Raw genomic sequence first — 16,984 nt, forward strand, 5'->3', positions numbered from 1 at the left:
ATGACACAAATGTAAGACCTTAATTGTAATACTTTACTAAATAAACTCATCTTTCTAGGTCAACCAAAAATAGAATTCACAATGATAGAAATCAGTAATCATAAATATTCATGTAGTAGATATGTCCAACACAAAGTATACACATAAAACACGGAGCATACACATGAAAACATGAAGTAAACAAATGGATAGATACAAGCATACACATGTAAATATAGTTACTTAGTCCACAAGAAGCGGGAATGTCCAACTAGGAGCAAATCGATCCCTTGGGCCAATCAATCTATCGTTTTACCCTCAAGAGGCAGGAGCGTCCAACCAAGACAAAAACCATCTCTTGAAGTAACCAATCCACAAGAGGTAGGAGCGTCCAACCAAGACCAAAACCATCTCTTGGGCCAATATTATTTATCCACAAGAGGCAGGAGAGTCCAACCAGGACCAAAACCATCTCTTAGGCCAATTCACTTTATCCACAAGAGGCGGAAGCATCCAACTAGGACTAGAACTATCTCTTGGGCCAATTCACTTTATCCACAAGAGGCAAGAGCATCCAACCAGGACTAGAACCATTTCTTAGGCCAATTCACTTTATCCACAATAGGCATGAGCATCCAACCAAGACCAGAGCCAGAACCATCTCTTAGGCCAAATCACTTTATCCACAAGATAATTAATCAATCATTTTATACAAATCTACATAAGATAACTCTTTATAATTCTCTCTTTTCTTGTCGGTGTTTTGATATATTGTTTTATTCTAACACCCTTTCCTCCACCACAATTCACAATCCTTTTTATAGACTCATCAAAAGAGGCAACTTGATGAAGAGACAACCTTTCAAAGGTTATGTCTTTTAAGATAATCATAATTTTCTTTATTATGAACAAAACACACCCTTTACTAATTGCTACTCTCATTATCTTAATAAACCTGATGTCTTCAGCCCGCACGAGTAGGTGAGTTGGCTTGAGCGAGGGGTTTGCTCCCCATCAGTCTCGGGTTTAAGAGGGAGGACTGGTTGCAAGCTCTAGCTTCTCCCCCTAGGGGACTAGTCTTGCCTCAGCTCGCCCCTTCCTAACCCCAACTTGGCAATAAAGTAAGACCAAGGTAAGGCAGGTTGGGTCACAAGGATACCCCTAGCGTACCAAAAAATAAAAATAAAAACCATGACTTCATTCAATTTGATTTTCTCTTTTAATCATTGCTAGTTGTTACCTTTCTATTTATTATAAAAGAACTCATCTTTTAAAAGGTAATTGTCACTATTTTATTGTTTATCACTAACAAATGTGTTGTCTTCTAATAAATCCCAATCAATGTTTTATGTTGATTGCCTTAAAGGTCATTAATAAAATCATTGCCCTTGTTATTATTTATCTTCTAATAAACTGATCATCGTCTATTCTTTTCTTTGTGCTTGATAATTGTTGTGTATACACTGAGAAAGCCATGCAAACTTAATGAAGTAATCACTGTTTATCTTCTTCACTACAAACAATCACACAAATTTGTTCTCCATTCCTTCAGGCTGGTAGTAACAAGCTCTAATACCACTTGTGATGTCCCCTTTTGGGAAGACACTAAATCTTGTCTCATATACTTGTAAAGTTATTGCAAGTTATGTATATTCAATTTGTTGTGGTAATTTGGACATATTCAATTTGATGTTGTCTCCCTCTTTAAAATGCACAAATTTGATGTTTATATCAATCTGATCTGCTACCTATACTCATATATAAATGTGTGTATGAGAATCCTTTATATTCCATCAAGTCTAATTCTTTGATTATTGATTTAATGTTTCCTCTTCTTTTTCTTCAATGTCTGCTTTTTTATTGTTTGTAGATTTGCATTTGTGTTCTGATCTCTTTGATAAATGTTCATCTAATTCTTCCAAAATTTCTTATAATTCTAATTTAGGCCTACTCCTAAATTTACTTTTAACACTTCAAATATTTGTTCTACTCCATAGATCCTTCTCAAATGAAAATTTATCCACTTTATATCCTCCAATGTGAGGGAGCGGTCACACCTCTTCATTATGGATGCCCTTTGGCAAGAGACACGCCCTTTCACCATTAGCACCCTTTGAAAGAGTGAAACTCTTCATTTCTTCTGCGCTTTGAAAGGGACACAACCTTTAACAATCAGATCCACACTTAATCCCCCTAAATCCTCATACTTATGGGAAACCATCTCCCCGACAATAGTTGCAAGAATCAATTACAATGAGCTTTGGATCCACTACTTTTTAGTCACTTGGTACATTAGATCAAGAGAAGAATGATGAGACAAAAATAAATGGATCTATAAAGATGAACCTAAAAGCAATAACGTTCTTGAATAGTTTCAGGAGACTTGTCATGTTTCACACCAAATAGCTCAAATAATGAATTATTAGGGAAAGGGTTTGGGTCATAACAAACAAGGCATCCTAAGACCCATTGATCCTCCTGCTAAGAAACACTATATAAGACTTAGATATGGATCTAAATAACATGAGGTCTTTATGTCATCAAGTGCTTCCTTAATTTTAAATTGTGTTTGCTAAATACTCAATACATGGGATATCAAGCCAAAAAAAATGTTCTTTTGATTTACATATTGCTTCTAATGTACCCAATGTTGATATCCTGAAAGAGGTAATTGAAGTTGCATATGATGATATAGATATCTCCTCCCTCTTTGCCAACTCTATCTTAACCATAGAGCTCCACCTTCAACACCCTCAACTCATTAATTGGGACCAACGTGGGACCACCCATCTCAATATCTTTCAAAGTGACGAAGCAATCTTAGAATTTATGGGCTTAAATGAGGACATCTCAAACTGAGCATAAGGAAGGTTGTGTCAAGCTTGATCCTAAAGCATATTTTGGGGAAGATGCATCCCTTAGCTGTAAAAATAGAAGTAGAAAGAAAAATGAGATATTTTCTAGTGAAAACCTCCTCAAGGCACTTTTAGATCAACTAAAAGTAAAAGCAAAGGGTGTATCTTTCTAGTGGAAACCTCTCTGAGGCACAAGAAGATAAGGGCATTCATCTTCCCCTCATGGACACTTAGCTACTAGAAAGATCTACCATCCTAATAGAGGAAACCAAAGAGATCAACTTGGGAATTAAAGTTAAACCTAAGATTACATATGTAGCAAATTCCTTGTCACTTAAGAAACATCCTATATTTGCTAATTTGCTCAAAAAGGCTACCCTAAACTCTTCTTGGTCCTATGCAAACATGTTGGGGTTGGACCCCACTCTTGTGTGCAATATTGCTTGTTGATCTTGATGCTAAACTAATCAAAAAAAAAAAAAAAAGATGCACCCTCAAGTTGCACTACTAGTCAAAGTCGAATTAGAAAAACTATGGTAGGTGGGTTTCATATATTCAATAAATTATCCTAAATAGATCTATGATAAATAATTGAGAAACCAATTATAAAACATAGAGGAATACATGATTAAAAGATAATCTAATTATTTTATTAAAAAGGTGATAATTGAATCCCTTGATTGAGCAACCCATAAGTAAAATCTAATACTTCGACTAAGTATTAAATAAAGATTCAACAAAGAATAGAAGAAGGATGAAGTTTGACTTTTGTATTGAAGAAAGTTAAGTCCAATACCTCAACATTAGATAACGATGAATCCCAATACTTCAAAGTATTAGAGAAAGAAGTCCAATACCTTGGTATTGAAAAATGATGAAGTTTGATACTTCAACAAAGTATCAAAGAGGATAAAGTTTGATATTTCAATGCAATACTACAGAAGAGGTCCAATGCCTTTTCAAGGCATCAAATAAGGGTAAACAACAATTTCTTTTATAAGGTATCAAACAAGGATTAGCTCCAAATCTTCGTGAGGTATCAAGGAACGATAAACATTGATTCTTTTTACAAGGTACGAAGAAAGGATAATGTCTAGAGAAAGAATAAAGATAAGGGTGGCTAAAAGAACTCTAGATGATTAATTATATAATTGCCTTTATTTAGTATAAAGTTTGTTGTAATCAAGTATGAACAATTTTAGGTCTACAAATGCATGTAAGTATATATTAGAAAAAAACTACAATGATAAAAGGTATAACATAAAAAGTTATATACAAAATTAGTCTTAATTAAATAATAAAACTTGGTATTAGTGACATTAATTTTATGCACATTAGGTAAATTAAGAAAATATAAAGCAATGATAAAGGGTTAGAGCCCCCCTAATATTTTTTTCAGCATTTTGAGGGCTTTACATTACAAAAATTCAAATCAATTGTTCTTTACGCATAGCTTGATTTAATTACCACAATTTTCAAATGGAAATTATATGTATCACTTTTAAAAAATTTAATTAAATATAATGTATTTTTTGGAAGTGTGTTTCATGATGGATGGTTATAATCTATCTAACTATCGTTATTTACAATAGCAATGATACTTTGATGGGCATTTTTTATATTAATTGTCATAAAATTTACCACTTCAAAAACCAAATTATAATTAAAACAAAACTTCAAATTATAATTCAAGAATATTAAAAAATAATAAAATATAATCATTCATTACAACATAATAAAATAATGTTTATATAGAATAAGATTCTTTAAGACATTCTTTAAGACCTTTGAAAGTTTTATAAGCAATACTTTATTCTTGGCTTCATTAAACTGTTATTTTTGTTTATACAATTTGATGATAATTCTGCTTGATGAGCCCAGTTATGGATAAGTACGCTCCAGTATATATAAAAATCTTTTCGAAGACATAAAATGTGGACATCTATGACATGGATGTTTGATGTTGATGTAGTTATATATGCATTTTATGTGTGACTATATGTGACTACTAGGTTCTTCTAGGCTGAAATTGAACTATTACAATGAAAGATGAACCTGGCTACTTAATACATTTTAGTTATTAGGTTATTAATGTTGGATTATAGTGGCTGGCTTTGAATTTCTACCATCTTCCTTGGTTATTCATTCTGAGGAATAACCATATGCATCTTAATATTTGCTCTGCCCTTCATAGGGGGTGGGCGCTGGTGTGGTGACAGATTCTCTGATATTTTCATATTCCGCCCTTCACAGGTGGAGGGTGCAATTGTGTAGATAGTTTCTATGTTCCACTCAATACTAATGCTCTGTTTTGGCACATTGGGTATTTTCTTGAAAAAGTAGAAAAGGTTTATGTTATAAAAAAAAATTAGCGATAATCCTGAAATTATTTGAGAATGTTTGACAAGTGGTAATATGCCTACTACTCACACTTTATTGAAATTTGTCCTCTATAGCAAGAAAGAGATGATATAAGATGTAATGTGGCTAACCAGACATTGAGTTGGAATGTTGTGTATTTGTTTAGTGATGCATGTGTTACAGGGGGAAAAGGTGAGATCCATGAGGGAATGGCTGGACAAATAATGATGGGACTAATAATTAATCTGTTATGGAAAAAGACAGTCAAGATTCAAGAGTGTAGTAACCCATCAAATCAATGTAATGTAATGTATTGTATTGTAAGGTAGTAGAGGATAGTCACTGCCACTTGACTTCTTGTAATATAATAAGAAATACCTACTAGACATGTAAATGAGAACCAAAGGCTCTCATCTAAAATGATCTGCTGAGTCTAGGGCGGAGCTTTTAGAGAGCATAAGAAATTAATGTTATTTTATTTTATAATCCGAGACACAAGTTTTCTTGGCCTCCGTTCTTTCCTACGGGTGCCCCCATTGAACAGAGTTTGTAAAAACTTTTATAATTTATCAATTAAATTAGAGGCTTCAGCCTTATACCGATCAAAAAATAATAATAATGTTTATATATGAAAATAAAATTGATATTTATTCAATTTACACATCCGTATCAAATTCAAATACAATTAATATTAGATTTATTACAATTGTTTGTGTCATCACAATTTAGAGAGCAGCATATTCATAATATATTAGGAGGTGAAAATATATAAAGAAAAAAAAAATTATTAAACTACGCGTCAAGAAATGAGAAAAACACTGATCCTAAACCAAGTTTTTTTAAGATAGTATTTTAGTTGAATCTGATAATCTACTTACTATTGTCTGATTACAGACAAGTTGGACTGTTATTGCAACAAATGCCAAAGGAGACTCGAAGAAACTGCTAAGAGGATTGACTGGCAATGCTGAGCCTTGTCATATTATTACTGTATCAGAGTGTATTTTTTAAATTATTTTATTATGTAGCACATTAATCTCAAGAACTTAACATTACTCTGATGTTTTCACAATACATAATTTTATTTTAGTGTCATCAATCTGCAACAACTATCATGTCAGATTTAAGTTTCTTGATTATTTGGTTCACGAAATTCATTCTCTGAACTTTTAGATTCCACCTTCAAATTATTGCATCTAGATATATCATTTGTGAAGATTGTTGACATGATGCACATCAATTTGAAGGATTTATGGAAAGGTGTAGGGAAAGCATACCAGTAACTGTTATAGCTAACTTTGCACACCCACAAATCCTAAACGATACATCGGATTTCAATTATAAAATATTGTAAGGATCACATTTCAAAGTGTTGTCCAATACCTATTTAAAGATACCTCAATAACCATGCACTTAAAATTGTCAATACTTATGCACAAATGACCCAGTAGTTGTGCACAAATGCCCCCACAATCTTACACAAATGAGCCAATTATGGAGCGAAAAAGCTTAAAAGCAAACAGCTATTGATACATGTAAAATTTATGTGGAATTTTAGTTATCATTTTTTTGGTTTCTTTAAAATTAATAACTGGGGGGTTGGATGCACAAGGAGTGCACAGTTATCGGAACATAGGCAGAAACTGGTGCTCTTCCCCTATGTTTGTTTACGTGTTTTAAATCTTGCACAGATTGTTAATTTTATTTTCTAAATTAGATTGAAGTAAACGTCATATATTAACTGTCCTATATACAATTAATAAAGCCACCTAAATATGTATGCTTATTGATGTTTACCTTTAGATGGAAATAATACCACTTCGTGATTGGATTTTATAATGTATTATAATTTCTTGGCCACTGTACCACACTGCAATGCAAGTTTCACATCTAAGCTGCTACAAGGTCACTGATTGCCATGTCTACCTATGAAGGAAATGACAGTGAGGAAGGAAGAAATACATCAACACCTGCCAGCAACTAATTCATCCCTCACTCTGCACACTCTTCCAGATTCTGTTGAGGAACTAAATAATTATAAGGTCGTTCAAAGGAAGATTTCATATTATTGGTTATATAGTTCTTTGACTGGAGCTAGACATATGCAACTCACAAGGAATACAAATGGTGCTATTGCACCTTTGATATTGTAGACCAAACTAGTTCGGGGCTGTTTACTTCATTATAAGAAGCAGTATCTGTTCATATTCTTTCACTCTGTGGATCTGAAAAGACACGTCATGTCATCATTGGACCCCTTCAAGTTGATAGAACTTATTTTTATCACTGTAGAAGATATTAATCAGAGCACAGTTTCAAGACTTGCCGTCAAAGTTTCCGGTCACTTTCTGTTCATGAGATATAATTGTTTCTCTAATTTCAAAATTACTTGGAAGCTCATAGAAAGCAAAAGAAAAAAAAGTTGTACCTATGTTTATATCTCTTACCATCTAATAGTTCATTTTCTGTTCCCTTCTGTGTTTTTTCTGCTTTATTGCAGTTCCAAAACTGTTTATGCTCGCTCACAGACAGATTATTGTATGTAACCCGCTCACACTCCTTCCAGGAGATGGAACAACCTAATGTAATTTACAACTTGGCAAAGAATCATTAAATCTAGGACTAGGTAGTGTGATTGGGGCTGTCTGATATGGAGCCTAGCATTCCTCCCACAGAAAGGCTGCAAACTCCAAGAAGATCATCTGTATCAACTACTATGACCAGACTGGGTTCAAACCAGAAAGGTTAGAATACTTTAGCTCTAAATAAGTAGGTCTAGCGGTGAACTTGAATATCCGTTGTGTCCTAAAATTCAAAGTTGGAAGTTCCCTGGAATTACAAATTTCAGAAAACTACTCCTTGAGTAAATTGGAGAGAATTAGGAAAAATAGCATTTCTAATCATATCAATGAAATTATTTCTACTACTAATGATTAAATAAGCACAGTTTAATACCAGAAATCGTGACACTTAATGCCTGAGAAAACAGTACTCTGGCGAGCATCTTTTGTCAGATTTGAAAGCTACGGAAGAAGACATAGACCAAACAGAGTGGGCATTTTCAACTACTAATGATGCAGGGCATTACAATGACCAACCAAATTCTAGAGTTTTCTTTCATGATCATAGTTCTCACAACAGATAGGGAAAAGCTTCTTCTCGCCATATACTCAAATGTACTTTTGAGATATGGAGAACAGATACTTAAAGCTGCCTCCAAAATCTTTGAAGTTTGTCCTATCAAGCTCACAGCTGATGTTTATTTGATCCAAAGCTTATTCTTTAAGTTTTGACATCAAATGGAGGAACTAATTAATGGTTTCCCAGTTTTGAGCTCCTTGTCGTCAGTGCCCATGAAAACAGATTTCATTGCAGTTTTCCTAGTGAGAACAACGAATCGTAGTACTAGTATCTAATGACAATTGGTACAAATAATGATCTAATGGATTGAAATAATCCATACGAAAACAACTTAGATGAAAGAGATGGAACATAATAATTGCTAGAATGCTAATGAGGCATAAGGGTGTATTGAATTTCTTTTGCATTTAAATTGAGGATGAAGAACAACCCTCAGAAGCTAGCTATGGGCCAGAGGCTTCTGTAAAACAGCCAAGTAAGCTTCAGATTGACAGGTTTAGGGACTAAATTCAGAAACTGAAACAATTTATGCTCTGTACCCTTATATTTGCATTACAAATTGAAAGGTTAAGGGTGTGGGATTTTATAATTGATCTCAAGAGAAAATATTCAAGTTGACAGGTTTTTGGAGCCTGGCAAATGAATCAACACAGTACATCAAAAATTTCTCATTTCATTTTAAAAAGGATAATGATATGGAAATTTTGTAATTGTTTGGGCGAAAAAACTTGATGGATATAGAGACCTAGTTCTCCACATTGAATCAATTGGGTACTAAGATGTTTGTATTGCAGATTGACAGACCAATGTTATCGACAGTTTTTAATTGATCTTATGTGAGAATCTAATAGTAGTTCAATATTTCTCATATATTGAATGCAGAATGGAAGGAAGGGATTAAGGTGTCTTGTGAAAATGCTTTTCCTGGATACGATAGAGAAGGATATGGCCAGATTGCCACATATCTAATACCAAAGTTGCAGTAATGATAATGTTCTAGCAACGGCCACCTCACCCAGTCAAGAGAATTGCTTTGATGGCAGTAGGAGTACTCATTTGAAAGTAACAAACAAACATAATATTGTGGACTGGCCATCTCACTCAGTCAATATTAATGGAGAGTTAAGGATGAAATGATCTGCAGTTATATGATGGCATCTGCAGTGGATATGAAGGAATAAATCGATATAGCAGACGAAAGAATAAATTGATATGAAAAATCCTTTCATTATAATAAATTGAATTGAAATTATGGAATGCAAAACAGTTGCACGGTAAGACATTAAATCGGCATTGCCTTTGACATCAACCAATAGAAATATCAGATAAATGTATAATATTGCAATTTACAAAAAAGTAAAACATATAACAAAATAGCATTCTCAAGCAATCTACTCTAAATCTGTAAAAACATGATCTTTCGCCTGAATAAGAACAATAATAGCCTCGAGCAAGTTTCTCTAAGTTATTAATAACAAAGGAAAATAAATTAATATTTATCCATACAGAAGATATAATTGAGTACAGCGGTCATTAACTCCAGATAAACCTTGACAATTAGCAAAAGCTCAAAGTAAACTTAAAATCCAAAACTTTTTGACCCCTCCAAAACAAATTTGGAACAGATGATCATAAACTATTCAAAATGAGAATCTTAAGTCAGCCTTTGTGCTGCTTCCTTGGCCAAGAGTTTTTCCCTGGCCTTTGTTTTTGCCTGAGACTTGGTGCCCATAATGCCACCACCCCATTGTCGTCGGTACTCATCAAACTTGTCATTGAAGTTGGCCTGCAAACGAAGTATAAATCAAATTGTATTTGATTAAATTCCCAATTTATTAAGCTATCAGTATTACTTAATAATATGCATCAAAAAAAAGCATGTCCTCCCAATTGCTTGCACACCTTTATTGCCTCAACAATCCTGCTAAATTCCATCTTGTCTTCATTCTTCACAGATGTCAAGCATAGTGCAGTGGCATTTTTCTTGTGCACAATCTGTACACATTAATCGAAAAATTTGTAATCTTAGAAAATCATATTTATCAAATGAACACATCAAGCAGAAGCCAAACTTCCACAGAAATCGTCAAGAAATTTATCATTATAGAAACATACAGTTCCAAGTCGTGCTTTCCCCTTGACAATGCAGTAGGGAATGTTCATTTTCCTGCAAAGTGCAGGAAGCCACACTACAAGCTCTATAGGATCAACATCATGTGCAATGACCACCAACTGTGCTTTACTCTGAATGCAACCAAATATTTGTTTTCATGACTATGGGCATTAAAATAAATAATTGAATTACTTAATGTAAAAATTGCATCACTTCATGGCCACAAGTTAAAATTGATCTTGTAGAAAAACACAATAAACTGCTAAAGCCTACAGCACAGAACCAGCAATACCTGTTCAATAAGATAAGTTACGTGATTGATACCATATTTCACAACAATAGGCTTCTTGACTTCAATAGGTTTTCCTTCTGCCTCTGCCTGAGCCTTTTTCAAAAGCCTCTCCTTTTTTGCAGCTTTGTCTTCTGGTCTGTATTTTAAGAGCATCTTGAACAGGTTTGATGCTACACGCAGAATAGGAAAATGTAAAATCAGCACCATAGATGCATACAATGTAATATTCACAGAAAAATATAACTCCAGACAAACAATAATCATGCATTAGATGTTTTGTTTTGGAAATGCAGTGACAAGCATAGTAGCATTCCACTTGAAAACCACAATACATTTTAATATTTTAAAAGTCCCACAAGAAAAATGAAAAGGAGCAGAGCACATTACCAAGATTCTTGTCAAGGGTTTTGGTGAACTGGTTAAGAGCAGGGGGGACCTTGAGGCGCTGCTTGAGAATACGGCGCTGGCGTTGAATGCGGATTATCTTTGGCCATTTAACAAATCGGTGCAAATCCTTCTTCGGTGGGAGAGCTCCTCCAATCCCAAACTGCTTCGGTCGCTTCTCAAACAAAGGGTTGACCACTTTGGTCACCTTCTTCTTGGCAGCTACTGGGGGCTTCACCCCTCTCTTTGGAGCCTGCATTGAATCATTCATCCCCACAACACTCATCAAATTCTACACCAATAGCTAACAAATCCATCCATAGGTAAAAAACTAGACTGCAAGCTTGCCATCCCCACAACACTCATTATCTCCTACACCAATAGTTAACACATCCACAAATTGGAAAACAGCAGACTGAAAGCTTACCATCATCAATCTTTACGATTTTCAATATGTGAGATGGAGTTATCATGGCAGGTCATGTGGGTTTCTGGGTTTCAAAACCTTGCCACCCAGATGGAGCACTGACCTTCAAGATTGCAGTTTTCTTTCCATGATAAAGAAATCAAGCTGCATAACATCTTGTTTTTTTTGGTTCAGTTCTTACAAGACTAAAATCACTCAAAATGTTCAGCAAAGGACTGTTCTATTTTGAAATAAGAACTTCAAGATGCCAATGAGGGGAGGAATTTAAATTTTGCATGTTTTCCAAGTACATTTAAAATTTGCAGATTTGTATGGCTACAGAATTAAGTGGACTAAAGATGATATCAGCTCTTCCTCAAAACTGCTATTGCAAGCCTACTTTAAATTGAATATTTTCAGCATATGCATTTTATAACACAGAGATCTTATCATGTGAAAAATACCTCAGCTTTACTCAAGACGGCTAACTGCTACTTTGTGCAGTCAGTCAACTTGGAGGTGATAGATTTTCTATTTTGGCAGATACATTTTGCCTTGCAGACACATTAAACTATGTAATTGGATGGACACCTTAACCTATGTAGTTGGATGGACACCTTAACCTATGCAATTGGATGGTTCAAAGAACACCCCGGCTTTTCTCAAGACTGCTACAACCATCCTGTTTTACTGGTTCAAAGAACACCTCAGCTTTTCTCAAGACTGCTATAACCATCCTACTTTACTGGTTCAAAGAATACCTCTAATTTACTATGCCTCAAATTTTCTCAGGAATGCCACAACAACCCAACTTTACTAGTTCAAAGAATACTTTGGCTTTTCTAAGCCTCAGCTTTTCTCAACGCTGCTACAACCACCCTACTTTTCTTAGTCAGTGAACTTTGCAAAGCAGATAGATTTTGGATGTTTTCTGTTGATGCATCTTAATTTACAGACACCTTAACCTACAAAGTTGGACTACTCAAAGAATACAATGGCTTTCCTCAAGACAGATACAAGCACCTTATTTAGCATTATCAGCGAATCAGAGAAGGCAGCATTTATAGACCACATCAACAGCTGCTAAGCTGATGATCGAACAATGGAAAATGCCCTATGAGGAATGAAATTTATGACATTTTGCCAAAGATGACATCCTTCTGACAAAATTGCTCAACCTCCCTGTTTCTAATACCAATTATGATGGGACCATAAATAGTAATGAGTGTAAATCCCTTGGAAAGAAGCGAAAAATCACAATTTCCATTTTCAATGGCAATTAGATGCACTGCAGATATTGAACACGAGATTAAGTTAAAGCGTCTCACCATCTTGTGCTTGGCTTAATTTCTCAACTGTAAATGCCCAACTAGCTAGCAGACTGGTCTTGTTTAGTTGATCAATCTTTAGCGAGAATAACAAGATAGTCATCAATCTACCACACGAAAAGTACTTGTTGAGATGAAATGATAGCAACGTCCAAGGTTCAAGATAAGAGCAAGATTTCTGCACACGGACCAACAGTCTTGGTGTTGACACAGGTCACCAGGATTTGGGAGATATTATAAAGGGATGGGTATGGCTGAAAGAACCTAGCAAACGAGTTCCTCATGTGGTAACTTGGAAACAGAAGGTAAAGAATAATGCACTAAGACTGGATATAATCAAACAATTCAGCTAAATTTCCTGAAATAAAATAGAATCTATAACAGGCAATGCAAACACCCCCAAAATCCACTAAGGATCGAAAATAAAAATATGACTGCCTGTACAATCAAAACCCTCTTTATCCATATTTCCATTTTAGTGCACAATAATGTCGATTTCCTTTTCATAAAATATAAGAAGAATATCATTAATCGAAAACGAATTATTCTTTAAGAAAACGGAGAGGAAAGCTGGATTGTATTGCAGATGGAAAGCTTACCATTGTAAATAGTTAAAAGCCTCTCGATCTCAGACCTCCGGATGGCTACAGCAGCTCCGCCGCTTCTAGTATACCGGTTTCGTTTCCTTCCAATGTCGAAAGAAGATTAAACTTTGTATGTAGCCCGATACAAAAGGTTTGAAACAAAACCCTAAGAACCCTAGAAAGTAAAAGGCTTTTTTTTAATGTCATATAACATACATCTAATGCCCATTAATTGTTGCAAAACTTCAAAAAGTTAAAATAAGAATTCAAATGCTCTCTATGTAAGAAAAGTTGGGTGTTGGTGATGGCCAAGGAAACATCACACAAATGGCAATAGTCCCCACTTGTGTCCTTCCCTTAGGCTGATTAGAAAGATCCTTCAATTTATGGTGTTGAACTGGTTATTGTTCTATATGTTGTTTCCTCTTTTTTGTGATTGAAGGTGCCTTATTTAAAATCTTGAAAACAAATCATCTAGTTCGATTGGTTTTGAGGCACAAAAGGAACCTTAATGTAGTGGTGAATCGAATTACTATTAAGATGGAAAACACTTGAGGGAATTTTTTAGGTGCTTGGTCGAATGCTGATGCCCTCTAGAAATGGTTCAATAGGAAATGGTCCCCTAAAGGTTAGGTGGTAATCACAACTAATGCTAAAGGGTTCTTCCTTAAATCTCTTCTTGTTATAAGAAAACTTTGGTACAACCCTCTTGGATGGCTCGAGGTTCTTAGGTTAATCTAGATTAATATTGAAGAAACGATGCTTGAGCTTTTGTAGTGTTGGAAATTCAACTCTGTTATAGAAAAACTAGTTTTCTTTGGAAGCGATTCAAAACCACTATACTTGATTTAACTAGCTATTAGTTTGTATTAAAACTAATCTACTATATTGTATTAGGGTAATTAACCTTTTTTAGAGTTTTAACTCTTAACCGAAAATGTGTTTAAAGGAACTCAAGCTAAAACACTTGAAATTTTAATTTAGTAAAAATTACAAAATACAAATAAAATAAAATCATGTATTAAATACACAAATAAAAAGTATAGAAACATTGGAACCTAAAACAAAAATTAGGAGTACTCTGCCTTGAATGCTAGTGCTTTACATGCACTACAATGCAACGCACTATCATCTTGTTCAGATAGAAAACTAGAAACATAGTTTTTGTTTAGAAAGTTATCACCTACATGAATAACAAGACAAAACGGGAAAATGGTGCAGGAGCACCCTTCAAAGGGCTCCCACCATTTGTTTTTGATTGTGTTCTTGCTTCTTTATGAAGCCATTGTATATAAAATAAAGAGCCATGTGCTCATTGGTCCTAGTTAGGGTCCTAGTTGAGGTCTTAGGGTCATAAGTCAAGATTGAGTTTTCTTTGGAAATAGAGGGTATGTGTGCCTTTGAGGTGTTTAGGGGTCCTTCTTAGCATGTTGGTGTCCTTAGGTTTGCCCAATGTGGGTCTAGGAGTCAAGAAAAGCAACATTGAGAAAGTTGCTCAAAAGTTGCAAAAGTTGCATGACAACTTTTAAAAGTTGTCAAGCAATTTTTCCACCTAGAGGTCAAAATCTTTAGGTTAGCGTGGACAACCCTAATATGGGCACATAGACCGAGGAAAGGGTAGTATAAGTAGTTGCAAACCCTAGATTAATGGGTTGGATGTCAGATATTGTACGGCCCAAGCAAAGTGACTTGACTGTGACTGCAATTTTGTTGCCAGTCGGCGCAAATGGAGTAAAGGAAGATTGTTAATGGATTGATTTTCGTGCAAAACTGTGTGGAGTGTCTTCTATGGTGTGAATACTTTCATTTTGAGCATATAGAGTAGGTTTTTGTTTGGCAAGTGTGGTGTGTTTGTAAATATTTTGTAAATTGCTTCTCACTGTCCAATTTTGGACTGGTTTGAATGAATGGGTGTAAAGCGGAAAATCGCGATCGAACCCTAGTTGTTCTCCCCTCTTCCAACTCCGAGGAGAGAGAAGGGAGGTTCGCTAGGATTCGATGGTTTTCACTTAGGGGAGAGACTTTACATTCAAAAGAGGGGTTGAAACCCACAAGATCCAATCCCACGCAATGCAAGATTGGATGCTAAATGTGTTTCAAGGGTTAAGAAAGCAAGGCTACCCTCTTTTGTAAAGAATGTGCATAGGAGAATTAAGCTAAGCATGCATAGAAAGTGATAAAGATTCGCTTATAAACTAAGATAGGAATACAGTATGAAGCTGCGGACCTGGAATTAGCAGTAAAATGTCGATACGGCGTTGTCCTGCAAATTTGAGCAAAAGTTGTCAGGATGATGGCGCCCGGCGCCACGGTCCTCCGAAAAATCCGTCAAACGAAGGGGGATCGGTTCGTCTCTGCACAAGGATTCCAGATCTTCAATTTCAACCGCGTACCTGCAACCTACACACAGAAAAGCGAAGACGATTGGGGGGTTAGGGATTAGGGGTTTGCCTTTAGGTCAAACCTCGGTTTTGGAATTAACCAAGAAATGAGCAAGAGCTGTAAATGTAAATGACTGTAAAACAAGTACTAATACCTTGTTCTAAGGATGTTTGTATCCTTATGTGCGAAGGTTTAGATGTTGTTGTTTGTTGTAGTAGTATGTTGTATGTAGCATGTAGTAAGTGATCTCCTCTTCAATGGTTGAATCCTTGACTTGAATGCAACACTTAGCCTTGAATGGAGACTTGAAATGATCAATTGCTTGAAGGAATGCTTGAATGCTTGAATGCTCGAATGCTTGAGTATAGTTTCCACGTTTTTTCCATATATCCTCCTCATGCCAAATGAGAGAGAAAAATGTAGTTTATATACTTGTCATTTAGGGCTGATAGACTGATTTTCCCGACCTTAGGCCGACCAGGAAAGTTAATTTCCAATTTGCAAACAAAAAGACCCACAATCTCCTTAGGAGACCGGGCCCAAAATAGGACCCAGGGACCAGGGCGTCGGGCGCCATGGTCCTGGGGACCAGGGCGCTGGGCGCTCTGGTCCCACCTCCCGGGACAGCAGGGTGCAAGGAGGTTCAGGCCAGGGTGCTTGAAAAATGCAGTTTTCAGTGTCGTGAGCAAGTTTCAGGGTCTCCATTCAGGTTGCGTGTTGCGCCGCCATCATGAAGACCGAAATGCAGTCGAAATTGCAAGTGTCGCAATTTTAGGACGCTACATTTAGCCCCCACTTTAGCGGGAGTATGTATGCTCATACTTCCGGTAAAGTACAAGGAACAATCATTGAAAGACTTTCACTACATCAAGGAGGCAAGATACACCAAGCCCCCAGTGGACTAAGGATCTTACGACTTCGATTGACAAAGTAAAAGGGAAAATCACGAGGGAGAACCATGACTGTCAGTAGTAAGGTTCCCTCACTATGAGTCATGCAAGAAAGATATCAAAAATTCTCAAGGCAAGGTTAAATTTACCAAGAAATTTTCAAGTATCTTGAAAAGATATGAACGGGATGTATGCCCCCCTACGTTAAAGCGATCGCACACGCCTCACCGGGGGTGATTGTTTTAACGTAGTGATACACATAAGAAATG

At 35.7% G+C, this 16,984-nt stretch overlaps 1 protein-coding gene across 2 annotated transcripts; it reads right to left on the bottom strand.

Moving 5' to 3' along the window:
* Positions 1-9,765: 9,765 nt before the first annotated feature.
* LOC131048762 (large ribosomal subunit protein eL8y) lies at positions 9,766-13,615 on the bottom strand. Of its 2 annotated transcripts, XM_059218195.1 has the most exons (7): positions 13,459-13,597; positions 11,553-11,696; positions 11,129-11,378; positions 10,742-10,911; positions 10,452-10,580; positions 10,239-10,331; positions 9,766-10,122 (listed from the first exon to the last, which is right to left on the bottom strand). In XM_059218195.1, the coding sequence occupies exons 2-7, from the start codon at positions 11,556-11,558 to the stop codon at positions 9,991-9,993; spliced, it is 780 nt and encodes a 259-aa protein (XP_059074178.1). In that variant the 5' UTR covers positions 11,559-11,696; positions 13,459-13,597; the 3' UTR covers positions 9,766-9,990. The 2 variants fall into 2 exon arrangements, with proteins under 2 accessions (XP_059074178.1, XP_057838813.2); XM_057982830.2 differs by lacking the exon at positions 11,553-11,696 and having other exon boundaries at positions 13,459-13,615.
* Positions 13,616-16,984: the final 3,369 nt, after the last annotated feature.

The sequence above is a fragment of the Cryptomeria japonica genome, chromosome 3, assembly GCF_030272615.1.
Source record: "Cryptomeria japonica chromosome 3, Sugi_1.0, whole genome shotgun sequence".
NCBI classification, from domain to species: domain Eukaryota; kingdom Viridiplantae; phylum Streptophyta; class Pinopsida; order Cupressales; family Cupressaceae; genus Cryptomeria; species Cryptomeria japonica.

Bases quoted from the DNA above. Each gene is read 5' to 3' on its own strand.
- LOC131048762 (XM_059218195.1), bottom strand. The intron at 10,581-10,741 runs GTATTGCTGGTT...GGTTGCATTCAG, and splicing joins TAACTTATCTTATTGAACAG to AGTAAAGCACAGTTGGTGGT. The intron at 10,123-10,238 runs GTGTGCAAGCAA...CTTCGTTTGCAG, and splicing joins GGATTGTTGAGGCAATAAAG to GCCAACTTCAATGACAAGTT.